We start from the raw sequence: 22,758 nt of genomic DNA on the forward strand, positions 1-22,758 counted from the left end.
AGAGGATGTCAGTTCCATCAGAATAAGGAATTAATGTAAAGGACACCAACCTTGGCAAAATGTACAATTAGGCAAGCTTTTACTTTAACCTTTAAAGACAGACACTGTTTTCTCTTTAAATCCATGTGGAGCAGACAAGTAAGCTCAGATTCTATTGAATCAGCTGCAGTGGAAACCTTGATGTGTCTATTAAGGCCCTGCTAGCAAGAAGGATGCAATCAGATCTGCTGATTGTGAAAAACACACTAGTTCTTTGATTGACATACTGTGGGCCCAAAGAAATGCATGTAAATTGATTTTTGGCGTCTACTTACATTCATCTTCAGGAAGAATATCATAAAAATAATATTTGTGCTGAATCTTTCACATTTGATAGGTTGATGGACTCAGTAATGTAACACAAAGCTAGAAACCACAAAGCTCATCTGAATTATCATAGATATGATCATGACTTCATTTACATACATTTTCATTCCAAGAAGACAGAAATGTAATTTAGATCACTCTGAAGGTCTTTATTTTGATTGTCCTTCACTACCCCATCACCATCAGACCTGTCAAATGACTTCAGTGAATATTGTACTCTAAGAATGACTTGGTGATGTTACACAGGCTTTTAGTGCTGCTATGAAACAGAACATTGATGCTGAAGTTGACAACTGAGAAAGAGCCCTGCAGACTCACAGAATCAATCCTTTAGCTTGTAAAAATTCATAATTTCTGACAAATGCTTACATGTTTTGAATTCTTTTTGTTATCTTTCTCAAGGACCACTGCAGAGAACAGTGCAGGCCATAGGTCAAAGAAGAAAATGTTATTTTTATATTTTAAAATTACAAATATGCAAAATAATGTTGCTTCTCAGGGACAGTGCATTTCTTTCACCTGTGGAACTTTTCAAACTCTCCAGTCTTCTCTGATCTGCATGGAGGTCTGCCTTCATGTTCTTCAATATTATAAAGCACATCTATAACAAAAGTGTCATTAGATAACTTGTTTTATGATTTGCGCTACATCGACAAAATAAAATTGATTTGAAAATGTTTTTGTTAATGTTGTGGTGAACGACCTTCTACGTAATTTCTTGGAGTTGAAACCTAACACATATGAAAGAATATATGGAATTTATTTCTTTTTCATAGATCTGGTACTATACCAATGGGATCCTTCAAGAAGCAGGCTTTGCTAAGGACATTCTTCCCTACATCACACTGAGCACCGGGGCCATAGAGACTTTGGCTGCCATCATCTCGGTGAGTTTTCAACTATAAATCAACCAAATGTTCTTCTGGCCACCTCAACACACTTTTACAACACTTGTCACATTCACCCAATCACCCATACATGCACACCAATGTCAGAGCCAACAGGGTTCAATATCTTGCTCAAGGACACTTGGACTGGACTGGGGAAGCCATGAATCAAACAGTGATCCTCTGATTACTAGACAAACCGTGGTACTTGAGCCACAGTAGCCCGTTGTTTTCCTGACTTTGTCCTTACTCACTTTACTTTTGTCCAATCCCTTGGCATGTATGTGCTTTGACTGGGTGTGGTTTAACGTTTAAGTATTTGACACTGAAATAAGACTGTTAATTTATAACCACAATAAGTGTGATGTGATGTATGGGCATTATCTCTTACAGTAAATATGCCCAGTTTAGAAAGACCATCATTTTCTGTATCGGTGTGATCTGTGTTTGGTTTTTGCTCATCTGATTTTTTTTTGTCGCCCAGATGTAATTCTAATACTCTTGACCAAAGTTGGTTGATGTGGAGGAAGTTGGGTCATGCAGCTCTGGTGATGTAAAAGAGCCTTGCTGTCAGTGGAGTACTCTCCTGCACTAGCAGCAGATCTGTCACTAAATGATGAAACAGAGAGCTCTATGCATCAAACTGCTCAGATAAGCGATTAGCTGGTGGAAATATCTCTGTTGGCAGCTTGTTAATGTAGTTTAGCATTATGTGATGATTTATCTGCAATGATTACTATCAATTAAAAATGCAGGAAATCAATAATTTCCACTTAGAACAAAACTCCTGTGCGATGCTGCTTTTCTGACATTTATTGTACATACTGATATAGTGCAGCATTGTGTACCCCAGAGATGAGTCCTGTTGCAGCTGGCAGGAGTCTTACCTTCCACAGTGGGTTGGAAGGTATAAGATTTACTGTAGTCATCTCCATCACATTTTTGGCTCCTGGCAGATTGTTGTGTATGACTGAGAGGTCGGATGGTGTGAGACTATTGTTAATTGCTTGCTTTAACACAGCAACAAATAGGTCAATTATTTGCTGCATCCAGTATAATTCCTATTAACGGTTACCACAAAAATATTGAAAAACAGTATGCTATTGACTGAGAATACATCGAATGAGGTAGAACTGCTTTCCACTCAGAGGATTTCAGTCAGGAGAGTCTTCAGTTTGAATGAACAAATATATTTATTGACATGTGCATAATAAAGATGCCATGATTAGCACAGGAAACCCTGCTGATGGAGTTCAGACACAGGTGGTGGTGGTGGTGATGAGGGTGAAGGGATAAGGAGAATGCTGAATAGAAATGTGATGAATAGAGGACATCTGATGACCTCAAACTGGGCACAGGATATGATGAACTGCAGGTGAGGTGCAGTAAAATTGGGCAGCAATGACATCAATGGCTGATGGAGATTGTGGCAAAATTAACTAAAAGAATAAATGTCCCTATGCAGCTGCTTAATAAGGAGAGAAAAAAATAGACAGAGACAGAATTGTGAAGAATAAAGAGTCTTACTGATTTAACTTGAGTTAGCTTACACTACGTACATTGCCAAACTGGTTTATTTTCTCATAGAATCACAGAAATACTTTGTTTCAGAAGCTTCTAAAGGATATTTTTGGATATAGGTACCATTTCAGTTTCTGGGCCACAGCTCTTTGTCCAAATAACAGCATACTTTGTTGTGAAGAATTTTATTCATCAATGGCCAGTTTAGTTAGTGGATAGAAAGTGCACAAGAGTCCAAGAAAGGTTGACCCAGGAGAATGGAGGATTTATCAATACACTTGTTGTGAATACTATGATGACCTTGCCTTAATTCTGAAGAACTGTCCTCACTGTCTCGTCTATATGCCTTCAGAATAGTGACACAACTACTACATGTCCCTAAATGATCATTACAAACAAGGAAATACGTTTACCCTTTAGTGGTCTGACATTGTTATCTCACTTCATATCACTTCATCTGTTGTGTTTAAGGAGTGAGAAAGTCCTATCCTCTGACCTCTATTACTATAGTGATGATCAACACAAACATTTAGCTGCTCTATGCGTAAACAGAGAAGCCAGTGTCCCCATAATATTCTAAGATTTAACACAAACTGTCTAAGTTTAAAACAAACTGTATGCTTTGTGACCATAGAAAGCTAATATGCAAACCGTTGCCTATTTACACACCCAGCAGACAGTCTAGAGTTGTATTTCAGGCCACCTGATGAATATAAACATTCAAAATTCAATCTCCTTTGAGCTTTGCTTTTGTCTCCACCAACTCTCTCTCTATGATATGTGGTTCCTTAATTGCAATAAGATTGACTCGAAACAACAAAGTTGCAGTTTGTAAAACACTGAACTGAAAGATGATAAAAAAAAATCTGTCGAGCTGAGGACAACTGGTGATAATTCCCTTTGGGAGCTGCTTGCTTCATCTTTTTGAACACTTAGGCAAATCACTGATTTAGGCAAATCACTGATTTGCCTAATCGTCTGTGTTATTGAGATGCAAAATAACTGCAAACAGAAATTAACTAAAGCCAATTTTTACTTCCTGAGTTTAGTTCCCCCAAAACCAGAGTTCCTGAGACTTCTGCTTAAATAAGCATCAAGCGTCAAATAAGAAGTAGTATCAGTACAAAATGCAGTGGTAAATGCACACTATCACCTCTCTTCATCAAATTAGTGCGTTAAGTTCATCGTTTGGGCTGCTATCTATGTCTGTGAGTCCTCTTAACGAAAGCACATTAAAGCTGATCTTTGATCTGTGGTAGTGAGAGGACCCCATTGAGTGGCTTAGTTGCCAGGTGACCTGACTTCAAACACCAACATGCACCCTTCAGATATCTGTTTTCCTTCCTCTACAGCATACCCCCTTGAGCCACAGCCAACTGAACCCCAACTGCCTTTGATGAACACCACCCTTTTTGTATTGTTGATAATAATAAGCCTCTGGCTGTTTGATCGACATAGACAGAAAGAAAGGAAAATAATCATAAATAAACTCACATATCAGTTAGAAGGTGTTCATTAATCTAACAAACTACTTAGTTGTGTATTTGCATGTTTTGGATGGTAACATTATTTCAGCCACTGTCAGCAAAAAAACAAACACGTACCAGAGCAAATTTTCCTTTGAGAAAAAGCAGCGTATCTGACATCTTTTCTAGAGAGCAACCTCAAGATTTTTATAGACCTGTGTTAATATTTCATAGCTGTTGAACAGATATCATTGGTATGAGCTTCTTGTTCACCATCAGGGACACTTTGACATCTGATGAGAAAGATTAATTTGATTTGTGGTTTCAGAAGCTTCAAATATTTATGATATTCAAATCAAAGTCTGCACCTGGCTTTGAAATGTGACTTTTTTCATTTAGGCTGCAAACATTTCAAAGGTGAGGTTTAATCCCCAAATCCTGTGATATGTGCTTCTTAATATGACAAATCGAATACATCACAGGGTGCATTTAGCTGTAGCTAATGCCTTTCATAGCAAATAGCGCTGCCAAAACACAAACAATAACATCTCATGCATGTCATTCCTGTAATTTTTTTCATATTGAAAAAACACTCAAAATAGAAAGCTCAGTGTATGCAGGGGCAGGTCAGCCACAAATTCTGCAGCCTTTTTGTAAACAGTGAAAATCTGTGAGGAAAGATTACTCGCCTTTTTGAATTCTGCATTTTTGTATTAATGAGTTCTGGGAGTACCCAGGCATCATCTTTCCTGGTATTGCTCCATAGAGAAATTAAGATGTGCCCTATGATTAGAGGGAAGGCAGAAAGAGAGGGCTGACACTTATGGAATGATAATTTTATGTACCATTATATCATTGTTTGGACCTGTGCTGCTTGTTTACTGTACAGTACACAGAAAAAGAATGATATTTAAATTAACACCAAATGATTTATTTAAGCATGTCCATTCAGCAGAAAACATCTTATTAATTAACCATCATTTATAGTTAATGCAGCTCACAGAACTTCTCACACATTAGTCTTAAGCAATGTGTCGTGGACGGTGCTACATGTAATTACTAACATTTAATGCTTGCATAGCATGTTGAGCCACCCCTCCATTGGTAGTTATGAGGTCCTTTCGACTGGGCATAGCATCAAATACACTAGGTATTTGATGACTTTCTCTGAAAGTGAGTGTAGTGGAGAAGAAATTTCTTTGCATGTCAGAAACAATGAAAGTGAACATTTCATTTTATTCAACACGTATGAACAGGTCTGTAAGTATGCATCATGATCGCAGAAAACAACATTAAAAAGAGAATCTGATTGACATAAACAGGCCATAATGTCCTTAATGGGTCTTTGTAATAATTGGTTTATGTATAATTGCTTGAAATTTCACACTGTAATTCAATAATCACATCCCAAGAGTGTAACATCTTTAAGCTGTAAAGGCAATGATTGTCCTCGGACCAGGACAACCAAATGTGTTATCTTCTCCAAAGCTAATTTAACACCTTCTGTCTTCAGCAGCTTATTAAGGGTATCTCATAGCTGCTTGTGGCAATTTTGCACCTCCAACACAAGGACATCGGTTTCTAGTTGCAGGACACTCTGCTGTATTGTGAAATGTAACATTATCAAAGAACTGTGGCATGGAATGCATGCATTATTCAGAAAAGGAAAACAGTTTGTAATCGATGTAATCGATGCTCTAAATGTCGTTGACTACAGTATGTGTTAAAGAGCTGCAATAATTAGTCAATTTATCAGTTAGTTATCAACTATTACATTAATTGCCAACTATTTTTTGAGCCTCTCAAATGTGTATGTAAATGTATATGTTCTGGTTACTTTAGTCCTCTCTGACAGTCACAAGACATTTGAGGACACCGCCTTGGGCTCTGAAAAGCAGTGATTAACATATGATCAACAGATTAATCAAAAATAAAAATAATCATTAGTTGGAGCCCTAGAGCTCTGTGACACACTGACAACCCGTTTCAATCTCTAACAATGCATGCTCTGATGGATCAAGTGATACTAGACAAAATAAGTGGGCGTAGAAAATATATGGGAAGGATGAGTAAGGCCAGCCTTTTTATTGAATAACTGTATTTTTCAAGGTTGTGAACACTTGATAAAAGTTATCATTTACAAGAAGAATTGCGCACTGACTGTGGAAGCTTCAGAAAAAACAACAAAACAGTTCTAACCCTACCTGACACTCGTCAACAGCAACGACAGCACCCACAGGGTTGTGCACTACCAGTTCATCATATATTGTGCAACAAAATTTCTTTCTAACATATCAGCTAGAGCCTGGGATCGTTGTGAAAATGTTGCTAGTAATCCTCCGTGACAGACTCAGGACAAGGGTTTAAGCTTTTGCCACAGTGGGGCTGATGCTTTGGAATAATCTGCCTCCTTATTTGAGATTGGCTGAACTCTTAAGGTGTGCACAGAATGAAGAAAAAGCTAATTAACACTGACTCTGTGAGTGTGTTGGCGCATGATTGTTTTTACAAAGACTGACTTTAAAACTTACCAACAACTCCAGTTTTTTTTTTCTTTTATATTTCCTCTAGCCTCGTGACATCACACAACTCGAGATAACCATGAATTTTTTTTCTCTGTGTTAAGATGTTTACAAGTGGAGCCTCTTCACCACAATTCACACTGCCTGGAGTGAAATTTTATCCGTTCATGTCCCCTTGCATCATATCTTTCCACTGGTTTTGTATGCATTCATGCTGCCTTTGAATTTTGCATCTCATTAAATCTGACTGCATCATTAAACATCAAGCAAAGACTTGTTTATTCTGCATTTTATTAAACTTTGTTTAACTCTTTCCTTTATTTTCAGTCTCTTTTGCTGCTTCTAATTTTAACACAGCTATTATAACATCTTTGTAAAGCACATTATGAAAAAAGAAAAGCGTCACAGTGTATGATTACTTAATGCAGAATGCTAGCCACTGAGCCCCTGCCTCCCTTTTCCAGTGCCCTACTGAGCCATCACCCTTTCACTGTGGCACACTTGTCACTATACAGCCTGCTAACACACAAGAACTGTGGAGTGTGTGCCATCCCACATTAAATCACACACATCTGGTCATGCCGTCACACTCCGTAGCCCTTTGGCAAATTAAGGTCTAAACAAAAACAGATTATCATGGAGTACAAAAACTAACTCGCTCTGGAGCAAGTCCTTGTACAGAGAAAAGGCTCATTTGAAGGTAACAAATAAACAATAATTCTTATTTTGGGTGATTATGCAGTAATGAAAAATTTTTTTTAATATTATATACATTTTTGACATATTCTACCAGTAGATCTCACCCAAATCTCACACACTGGATGTTTAACTCTCATTAAATATTGGATAACAAACAGTTTTGACCGACTACAAAACTAACTTCATTTCTCTTTATTGTGATGGATTTTCTACCCGTGGAAGCCATTTATCCATAGTCTACAAATATGATTATCTGTAAATGACTTCCTCTGCCAGGGGGAAAACAAGCCATGATATCTTCAGCTATGGTTACTTACTGCAGACACCAAATGGCAGCCTACATAGATGGTTGGCAAAGAAACAAACACATCAGTATTCTCCTCTGATATCTTTGTCCTACAAGGTCATTTGTGCATTGATTGTTACCAGTGTGAAAAAAACATCAAAGCGTCATTTTCGGTGTGTGTTTATGCGACAGATTTACTCATTCAAAACCTCTCCCAAGGGTTTTTTACCAGAAATGGTGCAGAGACTGCAGTGCATGTTGAAGGGCCAGTGGGTCAGTTATCTTTAATGGCTAATCTGCCTCTTGATGTGATGAATAATGTGCAGACATTTTACTCCTGCCAACCTTGAAGGCTGAAGTCACTGGTTTGACCTGTATGCTTTTATAATTGTGTGAGAGCACTCATTTCATCAGTAGGTTATATTTATGCACACAAAATGGACCCGGAGACACATTTTCACATTTCTTATTGCAAGTCATCAAAGAGATGGTTTAGATTTGTTTGTTTATTTTACTTGCTGACATGTCCTAGTCACACTGTACCTTGATTGTTTCCCTTTTTTGTAAATCGCTTTGGATAAAAATGTAAATATATGTATGACTCACTGTAGTGGTGTAAGGGGAGATGGTTTAGGCACCCCTTGTGCTAGCCAGACCTCATAGCAGCAGTGTATCTGGACCTATTATCATGAAAAAATGACAAAGGCAATATGGGCAAGGGTATGATACTCAAAAGGTAATCAAAAGCCATAATGTACTGTACACGGAGGAACAAACACCAGAATCAATGGTTCACACCATACCACATGCATCTTTTTTTCTCTCTTAGGTCTCATCTCATGATAACATCCACATTCCTACAGTCTAGAGACACTTCACTCCTGTCGCCCCTCTTTATCATACAGGCTTATACATACGCACAGACACGTAAGCTCATAAATATTCAGGCTGTTACACATTCAGAGATCCTAATGAGCTGTGGCTTTGCTGGTGGTTGGTGTGTTTGTGTGTGCATCTGTCTGTGTGCGGCTACAGCGTGGGTAGTGTCTAGGAGAGAAATGTCCCATGCCTTCAGGGACTCGTGGGATGTGCAAAGATCCACACACACACACACACACACACACGCACGCACGCGCGCGTGCACACACACACACACACACACACACACACACACACACACACACACACACACACAAAGTGAATTCCAATGCCTTTGGAGGAAATCCAAATCTAAGGCGGATACATTCTGTAGCCTAACCTGCTGCCAATGGAAAAATGTTCAGCATGAGAGAATAATAGCCAGTGTAAACTTTGGAACAGTGGAAAAGTCTATCTTGATCTGGTTTTCTTGTGCAGAGATACATACTGTACAAATACCAGTGACCTTTTCCACAATCTCATGAAATCCCACTGGTTAGAAAGAAGGTCTACAACTGTGGTGGGGGCTTTTCTGTAGGCTCAGTGTGGGTTTAAAGGTGATCTCGAATTAATCTGGCCTCCATATCATGCCCACACTGCATCTATGAGCCAAGCAGAAGGACACCATGGTGAAAAGCGAGAAGTGGCTGTGGAATTATTGATGAGCCACATGCAGTACTGTGTATGATTGAATCTGTATGTGTATATCATTGTACCATATGATACATTATGTATAGGGCATTCCCCACGACCAGAATTTAATGCTGGTTTGAAGGGTTAAGTAAATAAATGTGACATACTGCCTCTTCCTTCAGCAAATCTTCAAATTTATTTTTCATTTTTGTATCCTGGACTGTCTTCTTCAATATCGTTACCATATGGCACACACAGTGTGATCTAGGAAATGCACAGAATCTCGAATAGATTGTAACATACTGTATTTATTGCACATTTTTCATCCGCTATGTGAAAACAATGGGTGCTATGATAAAAATATTTTTATTTTTCATCAACAATCACAAGTCAAACAGTAGTGTTATAAAGCAATCTATGAGGGATGTGTTCTTGCACATATTTAATTAGCCATCGCAGCACCTTGCCGGGTGACATTTGGTTGCAGCGTTGTGAGGATATGCTTAAGCATAGCTATGCTTTGAGGTTAATTTGCAATGCTAACATGCTAACAAGGTAGGTTAACTAGGTATAATATTAATGTTCATGTTCTTAGTTTAACGTGATAGCATGCCTATATAAATTAATTAAGCAGTTGGTTTATCGGGTATTTTGTCATAAAACAAAGGTTTTGACAAATTGAATTTTTGACCTGATGATGGCACTACATGAAAAGCTATCAAAATCAGTGAGATTCATTCTCTAAATTTTTATAGCAATCCATCCAGTAGTTGTTAACATATTTCAGTCTAGACCAAAGGTATAGACCGGCTGCCCACTACTCTAGGGACAGAAAATAGTTTCATAATCAGAGACATTGTACAGAAAACCACTTGACGTTGTGTGCTTGTGCCTGTGTGCTTGAATGCTTCCCATATTATACTGTTTTTTTTTTTTGTCCTGTCCCCAGGGCTTAGTGATAGAACGAATCGGGAGGAAGCCCCTCCTTATATTTGGTTTCTCTGCTATGGCCGGATTCTTCAGCCTACTCACAGTGTTCCTTAATTTCCAGGTAAGCAGCTCTTCTTCCTCTTCACTGACCTCATTCTAGACATACTGTAAGTGAAGTAAGTGTCACAATACACATAGGCTCTCAGTACTGTGGCCCAATTATACTGTGAACAATATGCCATCAGGATTCCCACTCTGAGGGAATGAGGTTATCATGTGTCCGCAAAATAGAATTTCTGCATATCCAGAATGTACAAGACTTAAATGATGCTTAAAGAAGAACAATCATTGTCATGTTATTTCTCTCTCTGTCTTATCACAGGACAGTGTATCATGGATGCCCTACCTCAGTTACATCTGTATACTGGCTGTGATTGCTTCCTTTTGCTCTGGGCCAGGTAAAACCACTGACCTACATTACCAGATTTCCTCCCTTTTTCTTCTTTCTCGATTTCTCATTTTCTTTGTACTGTCCTCCCTGAGTGCTCCGCTACATTTGAACCGGCACTTAAAAGAGGTTGAATAAATACTCTGCAGATTTTATCAGCTTTCCTAATTCATATCTGGCTGTAATTCAATGACGTAGTTGCAGAATAACCAATGTGAGTGACCTAACTCTGGTCCTCACTTTTAAAACTGGAAACACAGCTGCATTGACAGTAGCTGTTATACTACAGGTAGCCAACTAGGTACTAATTGGAATGACAGTTAAAGGTGCAGCCATGTATTTGCATACTAAATAGGAGCCATACACTATATATATGGCATGGCACTGCAAATGCAAATGGGACAATGTGAGCAGTTGGTCTTGGTGGGAGGCTGACTTTGAGTTTCAAGGTGAGGCTATCGCTGTCACCACACATACACATCCCCTCCGAATAATACTATCTCCAGGGAGCATTAAATCCAGCAAAGTGCCTCAGTGTGTCATGATGAGATGAGAACAGAAGAATAGCTAAAAGTGTGGGGAAACGAAGACAGAGAGAATAGCAGAGGGATCACATTTGATTTTCCTAACCGAGAATTTATGTTCTTTAATAAATGGATGAAAAAAAAGACGCACAAAGATGAGTCACACATACTCAAGCTGCACAGCACTGCCACTGCCCTGTGTCATTATGTAACACCTCCATCGTAGCTCTCAGTGCCTTGCTCAGGTGCACTTCTGCAGTAATCGTCGAGGGAAGAGATCCTTCCTCGTTTAAACACACTGCAAAGAAATGATTTATGGCCTACTGAAACAGATGAAGCCCCTCACTTCTAAGGAATGGTGAATGACTGGGAGGGGAAGAAAAGAAAATTCACATGAGGGTTGACCCCAGCAGTGCTTTGAGCTTGTGAGTGGATAAAAGAGGAGCCACAATTCCTCTCAAGTCTTTTCACTATGGAAACAGTGGCCCAGATATTTCAAAGTTTGATTCACTTTACAGTGAAAACACAGAGATGTGATGTGGCTCTTTGACAGCGACAAAAGGGTGAGCTTTGTTTTTGATAAAATGAATTCAAGGGCATAACAAAGTTTGTAATAGTGCTAAGTTATTGCTTGACAAATCAGACCCTGAATATTGCATACTGGGTCTCTTCATAAAAGTGCACTGAAATATTCTGTCATGTGCAAATATAGATTTTAATCTACCTGCCCATCCTGGATGGATATCACTATCTCTGTATATCTGTGTTTAACCACAAATAATCAAAGAGAGAAAACACTGTCAATATTGTGTTAGATTGGTCACAGAGTGATACGATCTCGAGAAGGCAAATTCACTTTCCAATTCCCAAAAAATGGCACATTTTTTATACTTGTATTCAGAGAAGGCGAGAATATTGATTTTCTAACAGTTAATATTTAAATCTTGCTGGCTGCAGCTGTGATATGTGTGCAATTTGAAATTTGCTGATGTGCTTCATAAACCATTAGAGTCATTTTAGAATTTATTTTAATAATAACTGCTAATAAACATACTGTATATCTTTCACAAAGTGCAAAGTACAACTACTCTTAGATAATAATGTAATTGTATGGCTTGTTATGGTGTGTTCTGTGCTGTGGACATCTTGGATGATGAAAGCATGTTTGTGTGCCAGGAGTGCAGAGATCGGTCCGTCTCGTTCTCTCATTGCTTTTAACTACATGGGCTGTTTTGTTACAGACATGCTATTCACCTCATTAAGCTGCAGTATAGATGGTATATATTCAACACCTGGATGAAAGGATGTTTGAGCAGCAGCATAAAATAAATAATTTCTGTAGGTCTTTGCACAGTGGGCTCATACAGCCTTCACAATATATCATTACAATCCAATACAATGAATTAAGGTTTGATTGTTCTCTCTCTTCCTTCCTTTCTTCTTTGTGACTCTACAGCAATCCACATAAACCTTTAGGTAACTTATTTTTGTAGGTTGTGATATCAGCATGTTTGTGCAACACCTGCACCATCACTCTCTTTTCAACCTCTCACTCTTTCTTTCCCCTTGGCCCCTGTGTCCAGACATAGCCATAACATATCTGCCCACTGGTAAAACACCTGACTGCCCTTGTAATCCCCCCCTTCTGCGCAGCTGCTCCTTCAGGTCTTTGATACACAGAGAATGTATTATCCAGTGTTGTTTGCCAGATCAACTATGTTGCCTTGTTGCCACTAACTTCTGCTACCTGATTTAATATCTCTCATATCTGAACATAGATGAACAAATCAGAACAGCATGAGAGCACAAAATAAAGTCAGATTACAGTCCTTGATTCTGTTTTTGGAAATCTAAAGGTGCAGAAAGAGCAGGTGTAGCAGCGCCTGTGCTCTATGAGAGCTCTTGCTCTCACTGTGAAGAGCAGCTGTAATCACAAAATCAAACCTGATGTGCAGACTTGTGTGTTCTAAAGTGGTCTATTTAAAGAAAGTGCATAAGAAGTCATAATGAAATATTAATCTTGCTATATTTTGTCTTTCTCTCATTGTGTCTGCAGGTCTAGCTATGACCATACTTTGTGATTATGTATGGTTTCAGCAGCTTTGATCTGTGTATCCTCCTGTATTTATAGTTCATTTAACAAACTCTGTGCATCCATAATATTTGTTACAAATAAACATACTCATATCAAGAGTGGTATACTGGTGGAGATTTCAGTAGAACCAGTAAAAAACAAAAACAATGCACTTCTAGTATATTGGTGTCAGTCTAATATCCTCAGACTAGAGGCCACATAATGTGTGCTTGTGTCTGTGTTTATGTTGATTGCTTGCATGGTTGTGTGGCTGCAAAATAGCCTTGTAGAAAGTCCCATTATTACTGTCAGCTGCTGGTGCCTTGAATCAGAATATCCTAGCAAATTAGTTGTCTAGATTTGAATAAATGATTGTATTTATATGAAGTTCACATCGATAAATGCACTGTATGAATACGAGTATATGGATGTACTGTATACAGTACATACAGTTTGTAGATGCACTGTATGATCTGTAACAGCACATTTCCTCTATTGTATCTTGAATTGAAAAAGCTGGTTTGCTCTGGATACAGTTTTCCTGTGTATATTATGCAGTGTGTGTAATATGCATTATGATCCACTTTCTTACTTTTGTCCCGTTAAGTTTCACTCTGAGGTAAATTAGGTGTTAGATCAGGGTAGTGGGTATTTATCCCCGATAGCGATGTTCCAGAAAGGAAAAGTCTAAAGGACCTCCATTCTAATTTCTTCGCTGTGTCTCAGGTCCCCCCCCCCCCCTTTTGAAGAACAAAGCCAATGTTAAATTTTTTTCTCCTCTAACACAATTTGGCGGGCATGCTGGAAATCTGTGGAGTTGTAACTGGCCGCTTTGTCACCTACTGAGATGATTACAGGCGAGAGTGAAATAGGTTAGATTGAATTCTTGATGCTGAAAAGTGTAATTTACTGCAAGGTGTTGCCCTCTGCAGCAGCAAGGTCTGCAGCAAAGATTGGAAAGTTGTTTTGCGTTGTGTTCTGATGCTTATTTGAAGCAGCCACTGTAAAAGTGGAAAAAGGGTCCTGTCTGTGTTTAGGTTTGATACCACAGTGCATATGCTTAATTATAATTCATGAATATAAGAGAAACATTAAGTGAATGTGAATCATTAAGTGGCCATGTTTTGAATGGAATTTAATAGCCTTGGCAATAAACTAACTACTAAACCGTAATGTGCCAATTTGTGTGTTTATACCACACAGATGGATATGTAATATATAATTGATGTTTTAATTGAACTGAAGCTTTAAAGAATCCTTATCTAACTGAACAACCCCCTCTTGGGCCAGGTTTGTCCAGCAGGGGCTGGAATAGTTCATATAAAGAATTGTTTGCATGTGCTATAGTTGTTTATGCCTAAAGTGTCTACATGTTTCACTCAATCCATTTAACACTCTTGAAAGTGTGTTAAGTGAGCAGCTGCAAAACACCTGTTCTCTCTAAAATCTTACATTCTGACAACTGCTATCAGAGCTGCCATGTCTGATTACAGTGTATGCATATCTGATTTATACCTGCTCTGCTTAATTATATATACCTACACATTAATATTCTCTTATTTTCAGACCACTTGATATAGACCAACATGCAATAAAGGAGATTATTTTATCCTTGTAAGTACAGTTACCGTTTTGCACTTGTCACATATGAAACACACTGTAAAATTAGACCAGGAGTGCAGCAGGCTATATTTTCCCCTGTCTCTGTTCATAGTAGCTTTCAGAGGCTGGTCATTACAAATTTCCATATTTCACATATTGAGGAGAACATGACCCACAGTGCCCCACAGCAATTATATCTTTGGTGCACATGAACCCATGCACAACGGCTTGTAATAGTACATGCCATGATTTGTGCCTCTTGAAAGTAAGAGGTAGCACTCGTAGTTTTTGTCACACAGAACCTCTAATTTAGTTCAATGAAAAGTATCCTACACTGGGTCAATTTTGGTCAGTCTGATTTATTCAAAGAAAACGCATATCTGGTTATTATGTTATTATATTTACATGCCACTAATGCATATATTTTGCACTGAATGCAGTGTTTAATTGATCTTTGAAATCACACATAACATCCATGGGATGAGTCAGAAAAAAACACCCCAGTCAGAGGATAGAGCTCAGATACTAGTGGACTTAATGGAACAAGACAAGACAGCTTATAAAACTGCAGTCTAGTGAAATGTTTAATGAAATCCATAAGTCTTGATAAATTGGATTTTCAGCAGCAATTTCTTGCTGTGACAGATTCCGTTTCTTATTAGTGGGATTGCTTTCTATTTGAAATACTGTTTAGGTGCAGGGATAATGAGAGCAAACCCTATAAAATCCAGCACAGAACAGGCAGACAAAATGCATGCATCATAGAAAACATAAAGGATAAAGCTGTATAGTTAGACAAAAAAATATTTATGTCTTTTTTTATGTAAAAAAAAATGGTTTGGTTTGAAACCTTTCTTCAGACAATGATCCATGATCCATACTCCAAAACATCTCGTCATGTCTTTCAGGTTTAACTGGCATGTGCAAGTCACAGTTTGGCTTGTGATCGCCTGCATGGCCTGTTTTTGACATATACCACACATGACTTTTAATTGGTGCATGCAGCTGCTGCAGCACCTGATGTGAAATGTTTAGAAAATTTTGTCACAGGCGGACAGACTTTGAGATAGTTTGAGTCAAATGATTGACAAGTGGAAGTGCCCACTGCTGAAAAAAATCCTATCTTCTGCCAAACACCAGAGCAGGCAAGGAGTACCTACCTATCTGCAGATATTTCTAGTCAAGGGTAATTGGGTCCTTTCACTGCTGGAGGCAGCATGGGCTCATTGTACAGTATAGGATCCTGAAGCATTTGTTCAACTGTCACCATAGAGACAGCCGTATTAATGGTATGGAGAGTATCCTTTCAAGTTTTAGAAAGCAGAAATACTGTACTTACATTATTGTTGCAGAATAGTTTGATTACTGTATTTCCATTTTCCTGCTTTCCATGGATGTCACTTGAGGTTCCCAAAGTTTTTAAACACTAGCTAGTGTTTAAGAACTTTGGGAACCTCAAGTGACAACTGGACTTGGATTTTGTTTTGAATGGTTACAAATCCAAGTCCAGTTTTTGATTTCAACTCAAGGCAAAGATTATTCTTTTTTGCTCGTTCTAGCAGGCTGACACTGTCATCTCATTAACTAGAAATCGTCAATTTTCCCTCTATGACTCTCTTGTTGAGTCTGTCAGATTTTGCCACCTTGTCAAACCATAGAAAACAACTCTCCCCAAGCCTTTTCCCAACCCTTGTAATGTTGGTGCCTACATATGAAAACTAACAAGACCGGATATAACAAACAAACTAACAAGACCAGATACGAACACATCGTGCTGTCTTTTTCTGAAATCTGCACAGAGAACGGGATGACAGTTGGCATTTTGATAAGTTGTAGGCATTAAAACAGCTGGAGATGTTGCTGCATGAAGAGCCACACCGGCAGAGGCAAGTCGGTAGATATTAACCCCCAGAGAAGTGAGGAGGAAAGAAATATTTTCCTGCTGGCTTACCTATAGTCCTCAGAGGGCTGTTCTTTCTGTCTTGATCCTGTCCATAAGTAAATAGCGTCACCATTGAGCAGGTTGTCAATGCTCTCATGCGCGACAGCAGAGACTGACACTTCCCAAAAGAGATGCTGATGTATTCATTATTTTGTTACCAGCAGCTTTTTCCATGGTACTGGTATCTTGAAGTGGCTGTGACATTCTGTTAGTGTATGACCATATAAAATCAGACCATGTTCAGTGGATGTCTTTCAAAGGAAGGATGTGATGCTGTCTATACCTACAATATTTATTTATTTATTTTTCTTTTCTTTTTTTTCCCTTTTTTTTAAACTTTCTTTTGTTTTATCGATTTTGAAAATGGGCATGGTGGTGCAGGAGTTTACACTGTTGCCTCACAGCAAGAGGTTTCTAGGTTCGAACCTGTCAGCTGGTCAAGGCCTTTTTAGGGCTGGGGGAGTTTGTGCTATCTGGGACGTTTCTGTGTGGAGTTTGCATGTTCTTCCCATGTCTGTGGATACCACAGTCCAAAGAAAGGCAGGTTATGAGGCAATCACATACTATTGCAAAAGCAATTGATAGGACCCATGCTTGGACCCCAGAGGGTTAATAGACTCTAAATTGAGCATGAGTGTGATCGGTTGTTTGTCTCTATATGTCAGCCCTGTGATGAACTGGCGACCTGTCAAGTGTGTACCCTGCCTCTCACCCAATGTCAGCTGAGATTGAGTCTGATAGGGTAATGGAAAATAAATGAAAGGTTGAAAAAGAAAATTTTGAAGATCCATGAAACAAGAAGCCCTAAAACGAGAAGTTTTCCTAATAATGTTTCTGTGGCAGTGCCATTGTGTAAATGTGTTCTTCCAATTAATAAGAGTCATCAACATATGTGAAATAAATATTGCTGTTTGATGCATCCAGTGCGGGTAATATATTATACAGAAATTATGATTCTTATATGAGGTCTTTCTATTGATATTGTAAGCAGAGTAATTCTCTCGTTGAAGGCACCAGTATTCTCGGCTTGTGTCTCACTCAATATTTGAGTGAGCTACATCACTCTATGGTCCTGCAGCTCTTGGTGACAGTGTTGGCTTAGTTGCGGTTGCTCCACAGCATGAATTAATTGGATTTAAATCTCAGCCCTTGTTTTTACTCTGTGGACATCATTTGCATGGCTTTTTTTTTCCCTCCCTAAGCAGGCACTTACACCAAAAACAGCTCTGTGTTAAAACAGCCAACGGGGGCTACACTGATGGGGTCATGTTGTAGTGGTGAGAAAATAAAATACAAACCATGAAGTCATCAGTCCAAAACATTAGTCTCAGCTCAAGCTGTGTATGTTAAAATCCACCCATGGTTGATCTGAAGCTTTTGGCAATCAAAGACAGCCCAATCTACCAACGTGATTACAGCTATGACTCACAAACCAACCAATCAAGACCTGACATGAAAGGAAGCACAATACACCGGCTAATGCAACATTTTTCAAGTGCCATTTTGGGAAAAAAAAAAAAAAAAACGATGGACGAAAATGATGGAGGTGAAACTTAATGTTCGTAAGGCAACGATTCACACATATTTATCAGACGCGCAAAAAACGTTCATGTAGGTTTATCAAGATATCATATACCTGGTGTTGACATATATATATATCTGAATCTCTTCGCAACTCCAAGTGTGAGTCTTAATTTGCATATGCAAGTATAGTAGAAATCTAGTATGTGGAAATGTCTGGCAATGTGAGCCTATCACCACAGATACTCGGCACAAGGAATATGATATCTTAATAAATGAGAACCACTTATGCCATATGATACATATTTTCACATGTGATCAGAATGTGAATTTGATTTGTGCTCTTTTCACAGCTCAAAAATTATAATAATATTTCAATAATCCTGGTGACTCACTCATCATGTGAAACAGAGATTAGACTGTTGCCTTGGATGTAAACAAACATTTCACACCCACGTCACCACCCCTCAAACCTAACACCCAAGTCTGTGTATTGTTATCTTGGTGGGTTTTCTTGATGTGTAGGAGGCCTGTGTAGTTTTTCTGTCATACTTTATAGTTGATATTCCACAAAAAGCTCAAATTTGCCTTTATGTCACTTTGTGTATGATAGATAATCATCTCCTTATTTCTGCATGTTTTTGTCACTTGATGTCTTCCCTTCAGTGAGCCCAGAAAAGATGATTTTTATGATCTAAAAACAAGTCCTCCCCCTCTTCTTCAGAAAGAGAACAAGGGTAAAGGATCAGTGGAAGCTGAAAGCGAACGGTCCTCACAGCCAAAAAGGAATTGTCACAATAAACTTTTATCACTTGGAGCAGATGACGGCATTGATCCCTAAAAAAGGAACTGCTAATAGAGCGCTTTGAAAGGACTGACAGTGGAGTCAGCAGTGTCAGTAAAACATTAATATATTTAAAAGCTTCTTTAAACTTAGTGATCCAGAAAAGCCCTCCTCATTTTCTTTAAGAGAATTTTCCATTAAGGCTGATGTAAAAAAAAGATTTGTTTTGACAACTGCCCACATAGCAGGATTGTACAATGGAAGCAGATGATCTTCAAGTAGAAAAGCTTTGAATGCAAACATCAACTTTGTCTTGCCCATGCAGCCTCCCACCCACTGTGGTGAATTGTTAAAAACAAGTATTCTGTACCCTGGACAGACTAGACAGAATATTTACTTTTTACAATTGATATAGAAACATTTTTGTGGGCATTTTAGGGATTCTATGCACGATTTGAGGGAAGACTACATCAAGTGAAAAACATTTTACTTGAAACCAAATGCACTCTCACTTTCTCTGTAATCCATCCGATCTGCTCCCTGTCAAGTTGAGTTTTTTTTGTCCCATCTCCATGTTTGTCTTGTCATTTCCTGTTTTATTTTGAAAAGTAACTCTCCTCTTGTTCCAGGTCACTTTGTCATGTGCCTCAATCTGATTGTCTTCCCTGATTCCTGATTGTGTCCTTCTGTTTCCCTTTTCCCCCCATATGTGCTTATAGTCTGCGTCTCCCTTTGTCCTGTGCCAGTGTGTCTTGTCCATAGTCAAGAGCCGGCCGTCATTTTGTCTAGTCACAGTCGGAGTATCTTTATCACAGTTGTCTGCCCCGTTAGAGTGGTTTTTGTTGGCCTTTTGCTGTTCCAGCGATCTAAGTTAGTGAGTTTAGTTTTCATAGTCGAGTCCCTTTTTGTAGGTGTTTTGTTTTTTTACCTTAATAGATTAGTTTTAGATCATTCAAGTCACTTCCCTCTTAGTAGGAGATTGTTTTTGTTCCTGATTGTAGTTTTTTTTCCCCTCTCCAGAGGCGTTTTTTGTTTAGAGCTGTTTTTATTTTTCCCCTCTAAGACGGTAGGATTTTCAGTTGTAGTTTTCACAGCCGTCCCCTATTTCCGAGGCGTCTTCTGTTGAAAGTTCTCCTTTTGCGGCAAAATAAAGCCTTTTGTCAGCTCTACCCTAACTCTACGTCCGAGTTCTATCCCTGAGTCCTGGGCCTGATACTCCTCCTAGATAAGGGCTCAGTCCGGTTAGTACACACAAATATTCTTACTTACAATTGTTTGGACAACATATTGGGGAATTTAAATAGCTTTTTGGCTGAGGCACACAGTCAGTTTACTCCAAATTAAAAAAGACACACTTTGAATTGAGCTATGCCTCTATTACCTGGATAAGAGCTTATACTGACCTAAGACTGTATGAAATATTGTTTTCACTTGAGACCTATAGCCACCAGGAGCAGAAATATGTGCAGTACAACATCTGCAGTCATTTTTTCATGTATAATTGTACATTAAACTTGCACTCCTTGCTTTTTAACTTAATTATTAAGAAATGCTGAGATCTAATGGTAATTGACCCCCTGTGGTGTTTCTTACAAGTTGTTTCACACATTTTATGGCTTATACATTTATAGCTGCATAAAGCGATTTTTACTTTAAACAAATCTTCAAACCCCATTTCCTCTGGATAATCAAAATCTGCCATGCCAGCATTTTCAGATCTTGCTTACGGTGCCACCAAAGATCAAGTTGTTCTGTACTGTGTGGTACTGTCCTTGGTGAAGTGCATATGGCTATGGGTATTATTCTCTAGGAGGTCAGGCTATAATTGTGTAATCTTTTATGCACATGTTACTAAAATAGATTAATTTCCCTGTTTTTTCACAACTAATGCTTCATTTTAACTGACTGACTGAGAGAGTTTTCCTTCAACGTCATTACTTCGTCAGGATTTAAACAAAAGCATTTGCTCACTTCAGTGGCAAACAAATAGGTCCACCTGTTTCCGATTTTTATTTGTGAGATAAAATGCAAATGATGTTCTTTTGTTCAGTGTGGCGAGAAGCTGCCTGGAGTTGAATATGGAAGAGCAACTGAGGCAGTCACTATAGATACACATTATTCAGTGATAATAGGGAAATAATTGTTGCTCCCTGTCAAATCATGCTGAACCCTTCATTGTCCTAATGTAAATTGTGGGTCATCAAAATTAAATGGCTCAGACTGCACTGTTTACAGCCAGATCACGAGATACATTAAAATATTTGTCCCATGATTTAAATAAAATACTTCTACACTAAAACACTTTTTTGACCAGCAGGTAATTTTTGTTGAAATGAGGAGGGATGCATCCCCCTTGTTAGCCTGCCATCCCCCAAATAGCAGAGAGAGCAGGGGCAGAGGGGTTGTTTAGATGAATATGTTATAGTCTTGTCTACCTGACTCATTGATCCTCATTATCTGACTGACATTTGAGCGAGTCTATGGCCCCGACCACAAACCCTGAAATATCAGTACCCTATCTGTGCTGTGTATTGATAAATCTATAGTGCTGAAGTAACAGACAGATTTGTAATTGTGCTTTTCTGTCAGTTTCTTTGAAATACTCAGTTCCATACAATATTGATGCCTATATACTCTTTAGAGTAGTCTGACCTTCATGATGAAAGTGACAAGCAGCAGCATCTAGTCACGGAAGATTGAGGATGATAGAGATACACTGCTGTCTAGAATATTCTTAGAATATTTCTAGGATTATTCTGTGCTGCTCAAAATACACCTGCAGACAACCACATGTTTTAGGGGAGACATGACTACAGATACCAGGTTTAGGGTAGAGGGTCACCCCCTGTTAAGAATGAATTTGACTGGTTCTGACATTGAATGGATGCTTATTTTTTAGTTCAAGTAGCAGTTTAGCCATTCAAGGGAAGTTACTCTACGGCTGCTTCTCAAGTACAATTCCAAAGAGCTCTCAAAGCTGCAATTTTTAGCTGCTATACCATTTACTGCAGAAGACATTAAATAAACAATACATGTTCAACAGAAAAAAAAGATCATATACAGTTGCTCATATCATATATCTGCCTAACTGGTTAGTAGATCAACTTTGCCTTTTCCCAGTATCGGCACATGGAACAAAACATCTTACCCACATAACATGACAGCAGTCATGAGTAAAATGCTCCAAATGTACATCCATTAAATCATATCAAATCAAATCAGATTTTATTTGTATAGCCCAAAGTCGCAAAGTACATTTGCCTCGGAGGGCTTTACAATCTGTACAGGGAGTGACACCCTCTGTCCTTAGACCCTCGGTTCGAGTGAGGAAAAACTTACTGACCACTCACTCTTCAAGCTACTCTGTCTCTTCCCACTGTTGCAACAAATGACACACATTGATATAGATGTTTAGCAGAATCCAAGAAAGAGAATTTTCTTATGTTTGAAAATAATCCCAAAGATGAAGCTTTACCCCCAAAAAACAGCCTGTCGGGTTCAGGTCAGGTTGCTGAGGAATACAACTTCTTGAAAGCATGACTTGGAGGTATGTGTTGAACTTCCTACAGTCGCTCTCAGTCAGTAGTTGAGTTGTAAAATGAAACTAGGGGGGATGGTGAAATTTTTCATTTATG

General features: G+C 38.6%; 1 protein-coding gene across 7 annotated transcripts in view; it reads left to right on the forward strand.

Moving 5' to 3' along the window:
• Positions 1–22,758, forward strand: part of slc2a9l2 (solute carrier family 2 member 9, like 2) — a 122,785-nt gene that overhangs the window by 43,959 nt on the left and 56,068 nt on the right. For all 7 annotated transcript variants that reach the window (XM_027279023.1, XM_027279017.1, XM_027279018.1 and 4 more), the window contains 3 exons: positions 1,143–1,253; positions 10,248–10,349; positions 10,611–10,686. In XM_027279023.1, the coding sequence (XP_027134824.1) occupies positions 1,143–1,253; positions 10,248–10,349; positions 10,611–10,686 (289 nt within the window). The remainder of the gene's footprint in view (positions 1–1,142; positions 1,254–10,247; positions 10,350–10,610; positions 10,687–22,758) is intronic.

This window comes from Larimichthys crocea, chromosome VI (assembly GCF_000972845.2).
Source record: "Larimichthys crocea isolate SSNF chromosome VI, L_crocea_2.0, whole genome shotgun sequence".
Classification (NCBI taxonomy): Eukaryota; Metazoa; Chordata; class Actinopteri; family Sciaenidae; genus Larimichthys; species Larimichthys crocea.